Here is a 21499-nt window from a genome sequence, read left to right as displayed (position 1 = left end):
AATCAAAATTTTTCAACTACTAGAGAAGAGAAATCAAAATTTCAGAAGATGGAAAAAGTGAGCTTTATTTTGAATTGAAAGACGCTCCAATGGATCAATGTTATTGAACAAGGTATCGCGGCTTCAAATTCAAATTATACTCTGTGTTCTTCTAAAGAAGAATTCGAAAAATTAAATTTCATGCTTGACTGATCTTGAATAAGAAATCCAATGTGTTTGGGGCCTTACAATTAATATGATACTTTTTACATTAGATTTCCTTGTTTTCATCTTAAATTACTATATTGTTTTTCACGATGATGGTTTTCACGATAGTTCGACAAATAATCGAGTAATTGTCTTGAAATTTGAAGATTTATGTCTACAAACAGTAATACAAACCTCTGACGAAGAACAACATTTCAACTCAGACAGCAGTATGATAGATTGAAAGGAAAAATATGATTCATTTATAGTGTCAAAATGATTGTTTTATTTTTCGTTTTACACTGTTTAAATTGGACAACGAATCCGGTGGCATATGGTAAGCTTTTAGACAATTTCTGATGTTCAAGAGGGTTCTCACAAAGGGGAAGATCTTTTGTAATCATTCTATACAGTTTAAATTACAGACTTAAATGGAACCTTATAGGTATAAGAAGCACTTTTTCGACCATAGTGACCAAAGAGATCATCTACGAATCTAAACTCGAACCCATACTCCCTTAGCAGCGTGCACCTCACTAAAAACAAGGATTTTTCATCTCGTTTCTCAGTGAGTTCCACTTTGACGATTTTCGAAAAATAGAAGCCTTTCAAGTGTTTTGACGCAAATTCGATTGTTTTGCTACTGCAGGAGCTTCGAAAGTTAAAAATGACGTCAAAAAATCGGATGTTTAGAGCCCGAAAACCCGGGCTCAAAACATTCGAAAAAGTAGCAATTGCTTAAAAAAAACGCAAGCTTTTTTATGATGTCAATAGCGCTCAATATTGTCCCAACGTCCGTATCAGTAAATTCAAATAGTGGTGCAAGTGGCTCTGGACATCATACTGCTAGAAATAAACTTTATCTATATATTGATAAAGAAATATTCAAGTTGGGTGTTGGATAAAATCAGGGTATTTTGTTTGGAATGGTGTAAACATTGCATTATGCAATTAAATTAGACATCAATGAGATTGAAAATTTACGACAGTGTTTATGAGATTGCTGGATTCGAAACCGAAAAATCCATTTAGAACGCTATGCGTATAACCAAAACGGTTATTGCACTGGAGTCTCTATTACTCGCACGGGAAATACTAAAATTTTCCCTCGAATTATGGAAATTTCGAGTTATGGAGATTGGTTTAAAAAGCATTGTGGTGAAGGGGCCAGAAAAGTTGTTCGCGTTAAGGAGATATTCAAGTTATAGTTGTTCGAGTTAAGGAGACATTCAAGTTATAGTTGTTCGAGTTATGTGTTCGTCAAATTCACATTTGGTAGGGTAGGGTAGGGTAGGGTAGAGTAGGACGTCACTGTTTTCCCTGGATTTCTCCATATACTTTTGATCCTTCCCTTAATTACTGCATCAAGCAGAGTACCATAATGTACAAAGGCTTTTACCTGGTATTACCTGGCCGAGAATAGAATCTATGACCTTGCCTAGCGTAGCTGGATGCTTTACCTTCATGCTACACTTTGAGGAAACACTTGTTGATGAACTCTCAAAATTAATCATTCATACATCTCTATTAATAACCTTAACACACTTTGTCATTTCCAGAGATCTCCTCCAGTCAATCTTCTTGTCAAAACATACCACCGCCGCAGAATGGCCGTATGCAATGCAACCATCAGACAGGAAAATTCTGCACCTTGCAATGTGACCCTGGATTTGAACCACAATACGAACCAGCCAAAGCGTATCTTTGTAACTCAAACAATGGACGATGGATAACTTATCCAGAACCTGATCAAATGCCGTGGCCAGATTGTGTGGCACGAAAACAGATAAGGTAGGTGAAAAGAATGGCAAAACCACACCATGCCACCGTAAAACACACTTCATTTCCAATACGACTTTCAATCAAGAAATTTCAAAATTCTTACACCGAATAACTGATAAATACCATTATACAGTTTAATTTAACTTCGAACAAAATTTCATCACCGAATTCATAAATACTTCTCCTTCGAATTTCTCTTATAGCTACCCATCAACAGGAACTGGTCAATCAAGAAAGAATGTTGAAAGATCGGGAGCAGCAGGGCAATTGAGTCTTCTCGGAAGTGCTCTGAAAATCCTCAAGACATTCAAAAAAGCACCAAGGCCACAGGCGACTGATTACAATAGAAACATCGATTCAAATCAGAACTACTATGCTTCTTATAAAAAGAACAATTTCGGGAACCAGGAGTACACTTGGACACAAAATATAGACTCACCTTACCAATATTTTTACAACGTTAACAACTTACAAAGATCGAATGAGCAAGGCAAAACTTTGGACCAAAATATCCTAAGAGACAACCCGATTGAAGAGAAATCGTACAGCTTTGTGCAGAACCCTTATCTCCCTAATGTTCAACTACAACCAGAAGCAATGACTAAGCCGCAACCAGATCAAAGCAGCGTGGTGACTGGTGTACCAATTTACGGAGATAAAAAAAAATTGAATGACCAGTGGAAAGCTAAAACAACAAGAAGAATCAATGGTATTGCTTTAGATCGACCACAGTATACATTCACGGATAATAAGAAGCTTGTCATGCCAGTGGATGCTAAAAGAGAAGAAGTTTCCAAAACGACAACAAATTTAACGGGCAATCGAAACACAACGCGTCACGAAGAAACAAACGTGTTGGACGCAGACCAGATTGGAAAGAGCAAAGATGATAAAAAGGCGGGAAAACAGAAAACAAAACATTCGAAAAAGCCGAAAGAGCACGGGAAAATTTATCAGCAACGTACCTCGAAAACCAAAAACAAACATGGTAGCACGGCTGCGAAATTCGATCACAAGACTCAAAAAGACAAGACAGAAAAAATAAACAAAGAAGTAAACACAACTTCTAATGAGAAGATAAACAAAACAGCAGAAACCAAACCTAGTGATAGCGTTAAACCAATAGAAGCGACTCCACAGAACACAACAAAACATGTAGACACGCATCTAACAGGACTTGCTACTAATTTACTCAACAAAACGAATAATTTAAGTTATCAGACGTTAGAAGAACACCGTGATAATAGAACACAACATAGTCAAATTGACGTCACGAATGTTAATAACACGCGTATGGAAGGTAGCTCTCAACAAGAAACTGATATCGAAAATATTTCCATTGCAACAACGAAAGGGGTAGTACCACTATTACATAATGTTACTGCAAAGGATACGCTTTCAACGCCAACGAAGGAGAACGTTGATAAAGACCTAATTAATAGAAATTTCAGTACGAGCACTCCAACGGAGGGATCGTCTGCTATAAAATCGAAAGATGTCGACATTAAAACAACAAAGGATGCGAATGTAAATAAGAATTCATCACGTGAAATTTTTGACAAAAATGTGGACAGAAATATGAAACTGTTTGATAACAGTAAACAATCCTTTACAAATGACACGTCGAGTTTAACGAACAATGACAAACCTTTACAAGCTTTGATTCATATAGAAATCAGTCATACACCTTTGAAAGGCGTTTCCACCCTCAAGTCGCCCTCAGACGATTCCCCCGCCACAAGAGATAACATTCATATGAATACAGAAGAAGCCAAAAACTTTCTAGAAAAGCTTTTAGGGGATAACGAGGAAAATAATAAAATCAAAAACGAAATGACATCAAAAATAATAGATACCGATGAAAACGCACTAGACTCGAGATCTATAGATTTGGAGAAACTGCAAGACGCCCGACAAACGGAAATCGACCAAATCATACGGAAATACTTCAAAGATGCGGAACTGCATTCAACTGATTCTGCTTATAATGTTGTTCCTCCGGTACCGGTATTTTCGTCACGTGATTTACGGTTGTTAAGACTCATGGTTGAAAATACTAAAAATACAAAGAGGTCTGGACTCAATAATCAAGCTTTTACACTTTGGGAGAAAATGTTAGAGTTGACGGCAGAGAGAAGGCATACAAGTCTTGAGAAACATAATTTGATGGGGAAATTGGTTTCCAGAAAAAAATTAGCAGAGGATGATTCTAAGCTTGCCAATGTGATAATGAAGAAAGTTAATAATATTGATTCGTTTGCTTTTGAATCTAAAACAAACCCATTTCTTGAGTTACTGAAGAAAAATGGCGGGAAATATGAAACTGCTTTGAAGAGTGTGACTGCTAATAAGTTGAGCCCAGAATCAAGTTCTAAAAAGGCGAAAACATATGCAAGTTTCAGAGACCTTTACCTTGACCATGTGAAGCAAGAAAAGACGATGACCAACGACCCTGGTTTTCAAGAAGTGCGACCAGCGAGTGACTTTACAGATTACTCAAGATCGAAAAATAAATTATTTATGAATGAAGAAGTGCGACCAGCTGTTGACTTTACAGATTACTCAAGGTCGAAAAACCAATTATTTATGAATGATTTGAGAAACAAAGAACCAAAAGCTTCTATAGTCAAATACATAAAGAAACAAGATGATCCACCGCTTCAACAACCTTTCAAGGACAATCAACCTAAGCTAGGTAGCCGTCGCCAGTATGTTTGGAATGGTGCTACCTTCGTTCCTATGGAGGATCGATCAGCTCCTAGTTCCTATCTCAATACAGACCAAGGACTCTCCGAAAAACCGTCATATAAATGGACAGGAGCCTCTTTCATAGAGAACGACAATAACCAGGAGCCGACTGTCTCCCAACCTCAACCTACCAGCTACCAACCTCCTCCTTCCATCCCTCCTTCTACCCCTGTCCCCTTACCCCCTGAACCCCCTCCTCCACCACCAGAAGCATACCAAGCCACTTCAACTCCTACAAAATCATACCAAGAAATCACCAACCAAGAGATACAAAACATCTTAAATCTGTGGAATGGAGATGGCCAAACTCACACTGAAGCATCGTCAAGAAGTGATTCAGAAAGACCTTCGACCCAACAGGACCCTCTACCGCCGTCCTCTCCAACCGTTCCAATCTATGAGAAGGATCAAGAGGACAACCAAGTCTTATACCACTGGAACGGTAACTCCTATCAACCCATCCAAACGACAGATATACTACCACCACACACCATCAAATACAAATCAACAGTTAATGGATACGTCATGACCCCTGAAAGTGGACAATATCTACCGACTGGCGGATCATCACAAGATACAGCCAGTCAACAACGTGACGAAACCAATAAAGAGACCCTGTTACACTACCAACCAACCCTGACCTAGCACCCACACAACAAGGAAGCCCTAACCCACAAGAGCCAACTAACGCAAGGACAACGACTTCTAATTTCCCAACAGCTTCATCGAGACTACCTAACAACAATTTAGACTTATCGCAGATCGAAAGTATTCTACAATCACATTATCCACCAAATAACCAAAGAACGAACCAAACACCAGCAGAAGAACCACAGAAACCAACAGAATCTACCAATAATCAACCTTTAGTGCCACCGGCACAACCTCCTCCACCCCAGACCGCCAATCAACCGCCCCAACCACCTAAGATAGAAGATAAACAGCCAACCGTCAATCCGTATCTTCCAAACATTCAAAAAGTCAACCTTGAGATAAAGACCGATCCTAGACAAAGTTCACGACAAGATTCCACCCAACAAACAACCATATCATCCGACACGAGACCGTTTACCCGATTAGATTTTCCTCAGCAAAACTCGATGCTTTCTGATACAAAGCAATCCTCAACCCAATTGAATTCAATATCAAACGATGCGAAACCGTTAACCCGATTTGATTCTGTGAAACCGATTCGGGATGAGATCGAGGATCTTGAGCAGGTAATAACGAATGACATGAATATCAAACAAGAGATCAACGCCCTTGCACGAGTTTTCACCGCCGATAGTGATGCTCAGGATGAACAACAACAAACTTTTGGTAACAGGTAAGCGTCAGCGTCATTCCCTCCGACCTTCTTTAGTGATAGACAAATCAACAAGTCAAACCAAATTTTAATTCGTCGCTCGTCCCTTTAAAATTTGGCAACCGAGTACGTCGAGTTAAAAATTGAAACAATATTCTTCATTTCAGATTTGATTCAGTCAACAATGGAGAGATTTCAAAATCATTTTCTTCATTTAAAGATCAGCTAAATGACGACACCCGAACGAGTTTCAAAGAAAATCCACCGAGAGAAAATTCGATAGATAAATTAACACATCGTTACTCACCGATCGTATCAGCTCGGTTACGAGATTTAAAAGTGAAACAAGAGCAAATTATGGATATTCTAAAATCAATAGCGCCTGCTAAATTGAATGGTGAAAGAGATACGAATCGGATAACAATCGCAGACAAAGCTACAGCTCCAGCAATCAGAACCAACAATCTAGCAAGGGAGCTTGTTTCTACAACTCCGTTCTCCCCGAGGGGATACATGGAAGAATTAGAGAAAAAGAAAAATACAAGAGAAGGACTAAACCCAAAACAAATCAAAGATTTGTTAGCGTTGACCAAATTGGCCGAACTTACAGCTATGAAGAAACAAGGTGTATCTCACCCGACTCAGAGTGTCAAAAATACAAAAACAGACCTACACACTAGAGCACGCGAGCTCTTGAAGAGACCGCGCATACGTACGTTATTGCGTTTTCTTGTACGATCTAGAAAGTCGAAAAACTTGTTGAGGTTTTTAAGAACATCATACAATGATACTCTGAAGCGAACTGGAGATATCACAAAACGACATGAATTGACAGAGAAATATAATAAAGCTTTACATAGACTTTTGGAGCTGTGGAGTAAACGATTACCAACGCCGAGCTCAGTACTGAAAGCTATGGACAGCAGCCACTCGGTTGAAAGATCTGATACACCAAAGAGAAGTGATGGCAAAAATGTACTTGAAAGATTCGGCTAATGATTAACGTTTTTCTTCAAATGCTAACTGTGATAGTGGTGAAATATAGAAGGGTAATAAACTTTTTGGCGTGAAGTCTAAGAAGGTATGCGACAGATAGTGATGATTATCAATGAAACTATTTCTTCTCGACACCAACTTCAGCTATTTGGATAGCTATTCGGGTAGCAATCATGCAGATAATAAAATGTACATAAGAAATTTCCAAGCCTAATGCAATGAAAAGGATTTGTTGAAATCAATGGTGAGAAATATATTCATTACTTTTTTTACCAAGGCAGTATATTGATACCTTATATAATTTGGCGCCTTTCTGAAATGTAAATGGATAATTATTTAAGGACGAGTTTCTAATAAAAGCATGATGTAACCACCGAACTCCGAAAAAACAGTTTGAAAGGACAAGCCTGACTTAATCTCAGAATGGTGAAAAATTGTTAGCCGAGAAGACATTTTCAAAATGGTAGGTAGATAAACATGAAAATGTTTACCTCAAGAAAATAATTCTTTTAGATACATTTAAGTCCAATGAGCACATGGAGTGTCAAGAGCTCGACTGTAATTCGAACAAGTTACCTGTTCTCGTCAGCTAACTTGCATTTTTCATAACTCGCCCATGCAAGACTTCACTGAACCGAACCAGCACGAGCAGTTTGGTACATCTTTCAAGAAAACTGAAACTGGAAGTTTAATTTAGTGACGAATATTTTATACAACTCATCATATTTTTTTATAAAAATGTAAATAGACGATTTTATACCTTACCTATACAATATATACATGAACTTTGTAAAAAATAGTACTGATGATTGACACACGTGTACCATTTAACGAATTGGATGATCAACTTTTGACATTGATCTCCATGGGTTCGGGCGTTTCATTTTTAACGGCCTCAGACGCACCCTTCGACTTCGTATCGCCCGTTATATTAATGTTTGAATCTTCTTCATCTTCTTCTTTAATCTTGATATCTTTAGAGGGCGAATCAGATTTTTCCGCCAAAGGCCGCCCGTAATTATGATCAAAAGTCTGGGCGTTAGAGGATAGTGATACTTTTTCAGGGGATCTATTATAATTGTGATCGAAAGTATCATTTAAGAGAACAGCGAGTACGTTTCGACGATTAGATATTTCGATTTGTTGTTGTCGTTCTTGTTCATAGGCTTCCTCCAGCTTCCACCACTAGAAAAACAAGGGTAAAAATACGCTTTCTTAAACTAGTGTATATGTATAAAACTTGCGAAGCGATCGAGGCATGTCACTCAATTCGCAAGTTGCAAGCAAAATTATCATAGGATCACGCACTCGATTCGCAAATTGCAAGTATTGAATCCATCCATAAGAGGTCCCAGTGGTTATCGTAATGAGCCCTATTAGGTCTCACCAAACAAAATATTTCATGAATGACATCAGACAGTCTTCTTAGAAGTCTGAGAACGAAAAAAACAAATTACGAAAAATCCCATCCACAGAATATGGGCTAAGGAAATGTTGATTTTTAAACCATTAAATAAATAATGTATCAGTGGTTTTACTTTGTTTTTGGTTGTCTGGGGAATGAAAATTTAACACGATTTCTAGATTCTAGGCCGGCAAATCCTTAGCAAGCGTATTAATTAGCGTAATTATGTACTTAAGGCGGCAAACCGAACTTTTCGAGCGGCGAATTGTAATTTTTTTCGCGCCTTGGAATGGCGAAATTCGCCGTTCGCCGGGCCTAAATAAGACTCCTGATATGAGCATTCTCGAAAGAATGAGAACGACCGAGCACGGAAATAACAACATAATAAATATTTTTACCTGGTGTACACGTTTCAAGTCGATTTCACCTTTCCTCAACCGTTGCCATGCGACGTGACGGATGCATTTTTTGCGTGCTTGACGACAAAATTTATTCGTTTCTTTCTGTTGATCATCCACTAAGGGACAACCACACACTTCATTTGCTTCGATCTAGATATAGTAATAATGTAGAAAAAATAATCTTTTAATCGATTCATTTTCAAGGGAAATTTTTTTGTCATCGAATACAGTATCGATAGTACAGTGTTATTTTTGAGTTTTCTCGTTGACGGTGACATTCAATATTATCGAATAATGGAACATTTCGATAGTAGAAGCTTTCCTCTATAGAATTAAAAAAAAATCATCAAATTTGAACGTAAGCTCACATTATTGTGACAAACCTGTATAATTTTTTTTGAACGCGGTCTCTGTTTTAACCATTTGATCAACCTACCTTCCCCTCCTTATAATGTTCAGGACACATGATTTTTAAGCGTTTACAATATGTGCCTTGTTGCACCATGAACGTGTCACAAAATAGATTCCTAAACAAATAAAATTGAAAATTAATTTAGAGATTTCAAGAGGATTACAATAAGATAAGTTTAGTCTCGACGAGCAAGGGATCTTACATTTACATCTCACCCAAATGTCATAAGTCAGCAAAAAATGTAAATTGAGATCCAATAAAAGCCCCCCCCCCCCCCAGTGAGAAAAAAAACAAGAATTTTCAAAATGTTCAAGCAAAGCGATTTTAGTGGACCACGCATATCAAACGAGAAAACACTCGAAGTCAGTGGGTCATGAAATATTCAGTGAGTCTTACCCTGCACTTTTCTGGATGGCTCCAAATGACATCAAACATTCAAGCTGGAAAATAAATAAGTGTTACTTTGAAGGATTATCACCACATAACAACGCATATCAACTTTCTAAGAAACTTCAAAACTCTAAACGTCAGCCTCAATAGGTACAGTTTTTATGAGCTTGACTCACCTGACCTTGTAACGAAAGCTTCAAAAGTTTGACATTTACGTAAACTATTGCCTTAGAAATTGGATTCGTGAAAGGAGTTTCAAGATGAGACGAAGATGAACAGCCTACTGATCTATAACTACTTGACTAATATAAAAGGAAGCGTGTTCAGTTTAGAGATGACTATCCGCAATCTTGTTTTTAATTCTGGTCGTCAAAAGCGCGATTCGAATGTTTTGAACGTTTGAAAATCTTTAAGGTGAATTAGAACATGTTTATGTTTATGGTATTTGTGAAACCTGGTGAAACAGCCCCAAACCTTAGCCCAGCACTTTTCCATGTGTCGAAAAGCGATGCGTGGTGCGAGAGGGATGCCACAAGAAACACAATATGTCGTCAAATCAATGTCCCCGTCTTTATCCTCTTCGTTTTGCTGAAAAAGATGATGAATGGATGAAGGTTATATAGTTTTAGAAGGACATTTAACACTGATAAATGAGGGGTAGTGGATTAGTTTTAGGAGAGCAAGTGAAATGGAAGAATAAATGAAATCGACTGAAGCTAGGTACATGTTTAGAGAGATTTGTTTGTCATGATATAGTCGGAAAGAAAGATAATGATAGAAAAAAAAACAGGCCAAATCTATTTCAATACATTTTCTTCTTTGATGGTCAACCCTTTGGATTTTTGAATAAGTCCGTCCAGTTGTTTGTATTCTTTATCCAAAGCAAGTAAGATTTCCTGGCATTCCTGGAAGATGAAGGTTATTTTAAGGTTATTTTCCAAGCACTTTCCCTAACCACTGTTTTGGTCTGAAAAATTGAGTTTCAATGCAGTGGTATAAGGTGGTATTAAATGTCACTCGCCAAGGTTGGGCAACGAAGAAAACTTTTGCTATCTAAACATCCTAAATAGCTATTTTCATGCATTAATATAATATAATAGACTAAAAATAGACTAAAAATTCTAACTTGATTATGAAAAAACAACCTCTATGTGTTGTTACTTTCTAAAAATATACTTGTTAGACTCGATGCAAAATGTCGAATTGATTTTTCTTCAAGTTTTTGCACCGTTATTTCTCTACTTTGCACTATTTTTTAACTTTCACATTTTGTTCTTAACATCGAGTTTGCAATGGTGGAATTCTTGCACATTGTAATCAAATTGTTTTCAGAATATTCGTTTACGTAGCAAAAACAATGCTAACTTTTTGTCTTCAAAATTTCCAATGTCCAAGCCCAACGTTTCAAAATACTACGATAAATGTTTTATAATGACTTTTTACTTTCAGTGGCTTAAAATTTGTGAGTAGATGATTATTGTCTATAAAATTATCATTTTCCAATGATGATAAATTCGGAGGTCAAAATCCAATAGTTCATAGCCCAAAATCAAAACCAATGCAGTATGTCAAAACACATTAAAATAATGTTGTAACGACTTTAGATCGACAAAGCCTTTGAGTAGATCATCCATCTTTTTTGAATCTATTAGGATTTTTTCAATATGAGATAAATTTCAATTTAGTCAATTTCCGACAAATTATTGCAAAATGTGTTTTATTTACACTTATGCATTATGTGTTTCTTGTTTACATTTTGTAGACACTTTCGAATGTAGACGTTCGAATTTTTCCACATGACTTCTCGTCCAACATTTCGTCCAACAATGAATTTTAAATGTTGGATTGAATGTTGGATTCATTTGAGCCGGCCAGCACACCACCTTTTCACAGACCCGGTAGGATTTTTCAGTCAGTGGGATAAAAATAACAGAGTTAAACTCGATGGGGATCAATATTCCCATACATGTTTTTTCTTTTATTTTGGCCAATTTCTCCAGTAAGAAGAGGTGTGTAAGTGGAGTAATCCAGAGAAAGCATCGGCACTTTCGGGCAAAAGAAAAACGGATGGTCACAAACTTTAAGCTGTTTATCTATAAGCTGAAGCCATAGAGCCATATCATTCGCACAATTTAATCGGACTTCGTTGAATTAATTCTAAACTGTACTCACTTCAACTAGTAAACTGTTCCTTTAACTATACAATATTATCCTTGTCAAAAGCAACTTTTTAAACTGTTTTCAAAAAATTGGCTCTATTAAGTACCTGTTGGGTTCTTTTGTATTTCTGTATCTTTCCTTCAGCGAGAACAGTTGCATTGTAAATTTTGGAACAATTTATTCCGCGTGTTGGTAAAATCACTTGTAATCGCCTATCAGATAACAAAAAATATGAAATTAATAATGTCGCAGAGAGATTTAATGGGATTTGAAGGCCAACATCTAGACCAAATAAATACATTGCATTTATTCTTTATTTCTGATAATTAGAAAAACTTAACCAAAAATGTTCATTTTGCCAACAAAATACTTGATGGAAAAGATTTTTTTTGAAATACTTTTTTCGCTTGCTTCCTTTTGTTAAAACCAGTCAATATTTTAGCAATGAAAGTTTCTTTCACTAATTCCAATACCTGATCTGTAGTTGCACACCACACTCATTACTACAGTATTTAGAGTTGAGTTTTGCTGCATTGACACAACCAGGACCAAGGCAGTGTTTGGGCGTGTACACTTCTTTTTCTTTCTCTTTACGGTGCGTTGAAGACGGATCCTTTTTGTTTGATCTGTGTGGGGATTAATAAAGAAAAATATAAATCCGCCGCGTGATGGTAAGGGAGGAGTAACTCCATGCCACAAAGCAACCTATTTTTGAGGGGGCGTCAAAAGGCAAGGGCGCTAAAGACAACACTACTCTGATAACCAATCTTTTGGCACCCTATTTTCCTTTGGCAAAAGAAAGAAAATTAACCTAAAGATTTGCGCTTGCTACGCTGGTCTTATTTCTTCACAAAATGCTTCTTTTTTAAATAGGCGCCAAACTTTCACGATCGATTCGTCGACTTTTATTTGTTTTCATTTCAAATTTTCTTTCATGTTTATGAAAAATAATCTAAAACTTGAATTTCTTCAAGTGAGTTTACCGAAGATGTCAAAATAATTCACAAATACCGCGAACGTTTTTTCCCTTTAGGTTTTTTTCCCAAAAGTACATAAGTGCTTTTGAGCAGAGTAAATTACACGTTATGTGTCGTACCTTGTGCTGCGCGAGGCTAAGTATTCCATTTTCTGTAGTTTAGTTGCCAACTTGGCATCATCATTCTTCTTCCCTCTGCTTGTGTTTGACTTTTTCTTACGATTGTTACTTGACTTATTGGTCGTTTTGCTTTCTTTATTTCGTTGACTTGTGTCCTAAAACCGATAAAACAACTAAAAGTTGTCATTAAAAGATTTTATAATACTGGTGTTGGGTCTTTTTGCTGTGCCAAGAAAAATGACTGACGAGTATGTGCGGGCACTAAGGGTGTGTTTTTAAGGCATCCGAAATGCACTGTAAGGGTGGGTTTATTGCCGCCTGCACTGTAAGGGGATGAATTTCTAAATTCTAACAAAAATGAAATTGTCCAGTCAATTTTTTTTAAGGGATTCAATCCCCTTTGCAATTCTTTTCAAATATTGGATCCCTTTTTAGATGCAAAATTAAATAAATATATACTGTTGACCCATTTCAATCACTTCAGGGAAAAAAGCTAGACTGCACTGTAAGGGTATTCAACTTGGCGAAAAATGCACTGTAAGGGTGTATTTTTCGGGAAAAACCACTGCACTGTAAGGGTGCGATTTTGAACGCCAATTTTTAGCTCGCGCATACCGTCAGTCCAAAATCCGACTGCCCCCCCCCCGGGGTTGTGACGACTCTTTTTTGCTGTGTGACAGGTTTTTTATCGGTTTTCGATACAGGAATTGATTGGAAAGGTTGGATAAACTTATCTTAAAATGCGACAAATTAGACATTATTTGATCGAGATGAGCAAGAAGAATTTTGTAGAAAGAAACCAGTCACACATGTTATAATTATTTGAGCCAACTCAAAATGGTACAGGAAGCCTCTACTTTATATTTATAATTTTGTCTTCGGTAAAATGATTCCCCTTTTCATTAGAAAGAACACTTTAATTTGTCATTTTTCAAACTAGATTAAAGGCTTAAAAAATAGGTTTCGCATAAATGAATAGACATTAAGTAAAACACTGGAAACATCTCGAGAAAATTTTAAGTCTAAAGACCAAGTCGCTAAGGGGGTCCGGTAGAGGTCAAAAACCGCCTCCCTCGGATGCTCTCCTGCGCCATTTCGTCAAATTTTCAAACCTTTTTTTAGATTCTACATCCGAAGGTTTCAAGAAGGATATTTAGATTGATAGCAGTGCTTTCAGACAGTCTGATCAAGATCAATGACGGAAAGACTTTACACGCATCACAGAAAACAAGATGCATCAAAAAGTAAGCAACAATTTTTTTTCAAATAAGAAGTCATTCTATTTTATAGATTGTATAATTCTGAATACATAATTATGTATAATATAACACTACAGCAATATAATTAACCAACTCCCATCATCGATCAACAAAAGGTTGACCAAAAACTCATCGAATGAAACCATTTTCAACCAAGCGAAACCACAATACGAACAGGCACTAAAAACTAGTGGTTACAAGAATACCCAATTGTTATATAATAACAATAGCAACAACACTGAACCCATCCACCGCAACAGGAAGCGCAAAATAATTTGGTTCAATCCACCATTTAGTAAAAATGTTTCAACAAACATTGGTAAATTATTCCTAAAATTGATTTCGAAGCACTTCACCAAAGCAAACAACCTCTATAAAGTGTTCAACAAAAACAATGTCAAAATTAGTTATTCGTGTACTGAAAACGTCCGCACGATTATTGCAGCACACAACAAGAAGATATTATCGAAATGCGAATCTACAACTGAGCTTTGTAATTGCCGAGATAAGAAGTCATGTCCGTTAGACAACAAGTGCCAAACCACATCTGTAATTTACAAATGCGAAAGTAAAACTGCCCCAGAGATCACGAGAAAAAAGTTTACATTGGTCTCACTGAGAAGGAGTTCAAACAAAGATATAACGGGCATAAACTATCCATCACCAATGTCAAATACAAAAACAAAACTACCCTTTCGACGTACGTCTGGAGTTTAAAAGATAAAAATGTCTTGCCAAATCTTAAATGGTCTATCATGAAACGGGTAAAATCATATTCTAACACTTCGAAAGTTTGCCGTTTGTGCTTGCAAGAAAAGTTAGAAATTCTTCGCTACGAAAATAAGCCCGAACTTCTCAATAAACGCTCAGAAATTGTTTCTAAATGCCGACATATGAATAAATTCATGCTGGCTAATTACAAGTCAAAAGACTGACGGACCCTTGAGAATTTCCTTTTGTTCTATTTATTACTTCAATTTATTTCACCGATTTTTACGACCTTTTACGACTTTACGATTTTTTCTCAAGATGTAATTTTTCAACACATTAGATCATTTTGTATGTACTGTAGCTGATGATTGTACGCATGAAACTCAGAGTTCTACAAAAATAAAGTTTTGAATTTTTACTAATATAACACTACTATTATTATTCATAACGGACATTCAAACAACGTTTTTTTCTAACGTCAACCAAGTTCGCTTCAATGCAATTTCTTCAACAAATACTTAGCACCTTGCGAGCGGGCCGCAAATGACGTTATTTTAGTCACTTCGCTTCAATGCAACAACTTCAATCCAATTCCGAGCGGGCCGCAAATGATGTTATTAGCGAGTTTATGTATTCGAGATAAATCGAGGGGGACGGTATAAAGCAAAGCTGACATAGGACCGAAATCAACGTCCACTTTGCTCTACGACGGTAAAAACACCAAGATACCGTCGTCTGTTTAGGTGAGCAAAGGCGATATAGAGCCGTACATCAACTATCGACTTTGTTTTGCATAGATTTCACTTACCGTCGCCCACAATATCCTCCTATACATAAACTCGGTATTGCCCTATACCCGGGCAGTTAATGATATTTCAGCCCTCTGAAGCCTGATGCTTTAGTTTCCTCAGCGCGGGTATGACAATTTGAGTCACAAAACCTTTCAATACCGCCCGCCGATTGAACCTTTAATGGCTTACTTAATGACCGCTATACGGATTATTACCCCAAAAAAGGAGAAAATGGCAAGACCAAGACCCGTGAAAGAAAATAAATGTAAAAAAATACCTTTTTGACATTAGCTCTTTTGACTTTCAACATTTTCTTTTTCTTTTGTTCTGGTTCGTAATCTGTATCATCATTCGGTGAGTCACCATCTCCTTCGTCTAGCGCATGATCAGAAGGTTGGTAATCACTTTCACTTTCACGAGGTCGTTTCATTGAGGAGGAGGGTTTTGTGAGGGTGGGTGTATTGAACGAGGATGCTGGCATAGTGTACGAATGATCCGTTGTGATATTGTTTGAATTGCTTGTGCTCTGAAGGAAAAGATGGCATGATATGACACGCTTCACTCTGTTCTAAACTGAAAACCTGCTTACTCTAAGGTCCCGAATAATAGTGGGGGTTCTAATAAAGGGCAGTCCAAAATTGTACCTCCGAAAAATAAGGCATATAAGCTAAAGCCAGGTTATTTAGAGAAATTCAGCTAGCTGAAAATATTTTTCAAAATAAATTATAAAAAGTAATAAGCAGAAGGAGAATAATCCAATCCCCACATTTTTCAGTTTTATAAGTAAGTCACTTTGGAAGATGATTTCAAAAAGTAAAATAAAAACAGTTTCGAAAGCCCTTAGTTTCTTTCAAGAAATCTTTTCATTGCACCTGTTGAAAGTATTTTTGGAGCAGATTTTTTTCAACATTATCACAGCCGCCCTTTGTAAGAAACCTTTGTTCTTATTGGCACACTAAACCCAGATAATTGCTGCCATCGAGGCAAAAGGACCAATCTCAAAATTGATGTTAGAGAAAACCGAGCTTATTTTTGCTTTGCTAACTTACCTTCAAAAGAATGGGCAAAGTTTTAAGTTAGTAAAGCAAAAATGAAACAGTTTTCTCAGAAAATGAATACGAGATCGAACTTTTTGACTCGATTTCAGTGATATAATGTAAAGGAAGGAACCTACTTTAGATTCTTCCTTGTCACTCCCTTGTCTGCTATCTCTGCTATCTTTAGATTTTGATGACTTCTTTTTATTTCCTGCCGTTTGGCTCTAAGATATTAAACATACAAGAAATGTAACAAACCTAAAAATCACCTCAGAGAGACTGTTTTAAAAGCACATTTCTTTAAACTAAATATTTATGTATGAAGATGTAGTGAAATAAACAAAATCAAAAAATGTTCAAAAAATTGAGCGAAATATCGAGAAATAAAGAACTAACTTACAATCGCTAACACTAGCGAGATTATGTATCGGAGATATTCTACGGCTACGCTTGCGGGGCTGCCCATACGGGTCGTCACCAAAGGCGACATGTCGTTGTCTACTTTGTTCTGTACGGGAAAAACACCAAAACACCGTCTAAGCAAAGTCGACATAATGCCGTACGTCAAATATCGAACTTGCTTTCACCCGCCATTACTTGCCTCACTCGCCATTTCCCTCGCCACAATAGCCGTAGCCGTAGAGAATTCCAGATACATAATCTCGCTACTGTGTTTCATGCTGGCACAATGTTATTCATTTCAATTTTTGAAGATATATAAAATACACTCACCCCTTTTAAGATTTTTGATAGATTGTGACACTGTCGTAATCTGCACTTTTGCCTCAATTTACCAGGACCACCATACTTTCGCATGTCCTACATTATATATAATAATTAAAGATTTTTAATTTTTTCGCATCAAAATAAGAGTGGTTCTTTTTTTTATACAAGTTATGAGTGTTGCTTCACAAAAATTTGGACTTTAAATCTAATTTGGACCTTGACACATAGTGAGGCACACAAAGATTTACCACATATCTATAACAAAGAAGTGTATGAAAAAATAAATACACTGAAAACTAACAGAACATTAACAGAAAAATCTTATCCATCGGCTGGTGACACAAGCAGATGGAATTTAGCCAAGCTTTCTTAGTTGAAATTTGAAAACAAGATCCATTTATGATAAATTCAATATTGAAGATGTACCTTGCAATAATCACAAGTTGAGCAATCTTCTTTAATCAAACATGCAGAACATTCTCCACAAGATCTTGAGATTCGTTTCTATATTATAAAAGGGTCTTTTGAAAATGACTGAAATAAAAAGTCATATCATAAAAATGTTTTGAAGCCTCATCACATTTTAAACCTTCACACAAAATTTTTCTATACTTGGTAAAAAAATAGTTCAAAGAAGCAGGATTAAAGAAGCAGGGGTAAGGTGTTTTGTTTAAAAGAGGTTTTCTCCATGGCGCATAACAGCTTAGTTTTCCAAAGAAACTTAGAACTAAAAAAACTTCATTCATTAACTTATATAGTTAAATAAACTATGTATACATATTCCTTGCTCATGTCATGTCCTGATTTAGTAATGTAAATAATTATAATGAGTTTGAAATCACTTGCTATTCTTTAAGAAATGTACGGACAGTAAAGTACTTCCAAAATTGAAATTCTTACATATTTCAATATTGTGACCAGATTTTCTTTCTCAATTTTCTTAGTTTTTACCTGTTCTTTATCTTTATGTTCTTTATCTTTTTGGTCTTTTCTTGAATCTGTGGAATCCATTCTTTCGACCTTAATTTTCTTTTCCTTCTTTTCTTTGTAGATGGTCTGAAGATTGGGGTCCAGCTCTAAAATAAAATAAAATTGTGATCTGAGGTTTGAAAGTTCCCTAATTCTAATTCTAAACAATTTGAAAAACTTTTAGATACTGTACCGAAAGTTGAGGTAGTTAAAATTATAACATGATCCAAATGTGTCTGGTAAAGCAATTAGCTAATTCATTGTATATGAGCTTAAATAGTGGGGGTTGAATCTTTAATATCATCATAGCGTCCTTCAGGGTCTCTTCACCCCCCATGCCTAGAATGAAAATTTTCCACCCCCCCCCCCTGTTAAGGCATAAACCTTAGTTTTAATCCATTTTTGGTCAATCAAACACTCTCACCTTTTTCAGTGTGCAGCCATTTTGTTTGTTTTTGTTTGGTCTGCATTTTATTTCACTTTTCCCACCATTTTGGTTATTCTGCATTTTTCTGTGTTTGATAAGCATTTGGTCAGTATTTTATTCATTAATTTTATGTCAATTTGATATGCATTTCCTTTTGTTATAATTTATTTCAATTTTTCTCATAATTTATTTTGGTCTGTAAATTAGACTTTTTGATCTGCCTATAAATGCCACATCATCACTCAGACCTCACTTCAACAGAGACTTCAAGGAGTGAAGACCTCCTCTGACATGATGTCAACTCAAATCAAATGAAATCAATCAATAGTCTCTTTAGTTACTCACATATACAAGCACATTCAATTTTCATTTTCACACAGTTGGTGTTAGTCTTGACACACCCTGTGTTCTGCTGCCTGCTTACAGGATTCTACCTCAGGCCAGCTGGTGAGTTTTTTGTTTCTTTTCTCTGTCTCTATTTGTGGCACCTAAGTTAAGTTAAGTTAGATTTTCTTTTACATTATATTAGTACTTCAATCATTCATTTATACATTTGCTGTTTTCTACTTCTACTTTTGTTCTCATAGACTAACATCCTTTTGTACCTAAGTTAGATTATTTTATTTTCATTCATTAGACTTAGTATCTTTCAATTTTTATTTTCAGTTTGAACACTACATTACTACACATCAATAAATTAATGCACTGAACAGTGTTACAAACACGGCGTTATTGTTTATTCAATCTCATCCTGACGCTACATTCAAACAGGACCGTTCAATCAACATCACTGCTGTTTGTGGGCGCGATCAATGAACACGAGGAAGAAAGATCGTATTGACTATCGCATCCTTGCATCAACCGGAGAAAAGGTTATCGCTCATCCATCGTCTGACACTTCAACTCGTCCGTCGTCCGACACTTCAATTCATCCGTCGTCCGACACTTCAATTCGTCCGTTGTCCGACACCTCAACTCATCCGTCGCCCGACACTTCAACTCGTCCGTTGTCCGACACTTCAATTCATCCGTCGTCCGACACTTCAATCGTCCGTCGTCCGAACTTCAATTCGTCCGTCGTCCGACACTTCAATTCGTCCGTGTCCGATCAATTCGTCCGTCGTCCGACACCTCAATTCGTCCGTCGTCCGACACCTCAATTCGTCCGTCGTCCGACACCTCAATTCGTCCGTCGTCCGACACTTCAATTCGTCCGTCGTCCGACACTTCAATTCGTCCGTCGTCCGACACTTCAATTCGTCCGTCGTCCGACACCTCAATTACAATTCGTCTGTCGTCCGACACCTCAACTCGTCCGTCGTCCGACACTTCAATTCATCCGTCGTCCGACACTTCAATTCGTCCGTCGTCCGACACTTCAATTCTCTGTCCCCCCCCTCAAGCATAAAAAGCTGTAATTTGATGAATTTAACTCTTATTGTTTTCCCTAAGGTAGTTCTAATTCAAGAATAATTGCCCTTTTTGGCCACCAACGGACGCTGCCCTGCTCTTCAAAAATATGGCCTGTATACACCCAATTGAGTGATAGCAAAAGATACTGCTAAAATAATAACAAGTCCTAAAGAAAATAAAAACCAGATGTTTTTCAATTTTGAATTGAATTGATGGTGAGTTCCCCCCATGCCTAGAATAAAAATTTTCCATTCCCCCCCTCGTTTTCGTCCACCTTGGCTTCAAAAAAAATTCTTCCCCCCCTATACGTCCTTTTGACCTCAAAACCCATCCCCCCCCCTGAATCCAGGGGGGAGGACACTATGATCATGAGCAAGTCAAAACCCTGAAGCACATTAGTACGAGATTATCTATTGGTTAGATAAAATATTGATTTCAAAACTAAGAAACAGTCACATACTTTTACATCCATTGCAAAACCAATCTTTAATTTTCTTTGCATGCTTCTTTTTAAGACCAATGCAATCTCCATGGAACCATTCACCACATTTGTCACAAGCACTGAAACAAAGTAAAACAATGTTCTCAAATTCCTATTTCACAAAGATTCCAGTTTGATTCAAGTCTAAAATAGAATTTTCAGCTACATTTTAATTTATGAAGAATTGAAATGTGTAAGATTGATAAATTTTCAGCTGAACATTTTGCAAATACTAAGAACACAAAAACGAATCAGTAACATACTTACATCATAAATCTATCAATATCAGCACTTCGACAAACGCAATAAATCTCTTCCCCGTCAGAATTATATTCTTGTGTTCTCTCCATAGTAACATCTCCTTCTTTTTTAACTGGAGTCTTTTGTTTCACAGGACTGAAAAGTCTTTCTTCTTTTTCAAAATCACTGTCAACAATCTCCTCTTCCTGTTCGTCATCTTCGTTAGAAAGTAATTTCTCAGAATCTTTTTTATCACTGACATTTCCACTGTTTTCTTCAACATCAGTTTCTGTGGCTTCACTATCAAAATCGTTTGATTTCTTTGTAAATTGATAGTTAGGTGATTCCATTTTATCACTTTATATATATTTTTCTCTAAAAAAATAATAAAAGCAAAAATTATAAATTTGCCTTCCTTAGATTAAATGTTTTTCTTTTAATTTATTATGAGCAAATTTAAAACAAGTCAATAAAATTGGAGTCAATTTTAGGTTTGGAGGCTGGCTAATTATCTAAAAAAAATCAACAGATTGCTCTGCTCAAGTCTTTCCTTGTTTTCCTAG

At 36.6% G+C, this 21499-nt stretch overlaps 3 protein-coding genes and 1 long non-coding RNA gene across 4 annotated transcripts; 3 read left to right on the top strand and 1 right to left on the bottom strand.

Annotated features, from left to right (window-relative positions):
* Positions 1-328: 328 nt before the first annotated feature.
* LOC136801107 (rac guanine nucleotide exchange factor JJ-like) lies at positions 329-5361 on the top strand. Its single transcript, XM_067057729.1, has 3 exons — positions 329-523; positions 1746-1977; positions 2172-5361. Exons 1-3 carry the CDS (start codon positions 463-465, stop codon positions 5359-5361), a joined length of 3483 nt encoding a protein of 1160 aa, XP_066913830.1. The 5' UTR covers positions 329-462.
* LOC136801173 (uncharacterized) lies at positions 4630-7847 on the top strand. Its single transcript, XM_067057803.1, has 2 exons — positions 4630-6043; positions 6190-7847. Exons 1-2 carry the CDS (start codon positions 5817-5819, stop codon positions 7016-7018), a joined length of 1056 nt encoding a protein of 351 aa, XP_066913904.1. The 5' UTR covers positions 4630-5816; the 3' UTR covers positions 7019-7847.
* On the bottom strand, positions 7706-21313 carry LOC136801172 (CXXC-type zinc finger protein 1-like). The gene is made up of 16 exons (XM_067057802.1): positions 20964-21313; positions 20676-20776; positions 18358-18482; positions 17833-17910; positions 17413-17499; positions 16818-16904; positions 15921-16169; positions 12883-13037; positions 12260-12412; positions 11893-11998; positions 10436-10531; positions 10101-10214; positions 9633-9676; positions 9261-9351; positions 8822-8974; positions 7706-8203 (listed from the first exon to the last, which is right to left on the bottom strand). Exons 1-16 carry the CDS (start codon positions 21284-21286, stop codon positions 7862-7864), a joined length of 2304 nt encoding a protein of 767 aa, XP_066913903.1. The 5' UTR covers positions 21287-21313; the 3' UTR covers positions 7706-7861.
* LOC136801094 (uncharacterized) lies at positions 18751-19526 on the top strand. The gene is made up of 2 exons (XR_010845804.1): positions 18751-19249; positions 19469-19526. It is a non-coding gene; the product is annotated as an uncharacterized lncRNA (long non-coding RNA).
* Positions 21314-21499: the final 186 nt, after the last annotated feature.

This window comes from Clytia hemisphaerica, unplaced genomic scaffold (genome assembly GCF_902728285.1).
Source record: "Clytia hemisphaerica strain Z4C2 unplaced genomic scaffold, Clytia hemisphaerica genome assembly, whole genome shotgun sequence".
Lineage (NCBI taxonomy): Eukaryota > Metazoa > Cnidaria > Hydrozoa > Leptothecata > Clytiidae > Clytia > Clytia hemisphaerica.
Note: the sequence above shows the minus strand (reverse complement) of the source record. Positions and strands in the feature narration are given on the sequence as shown.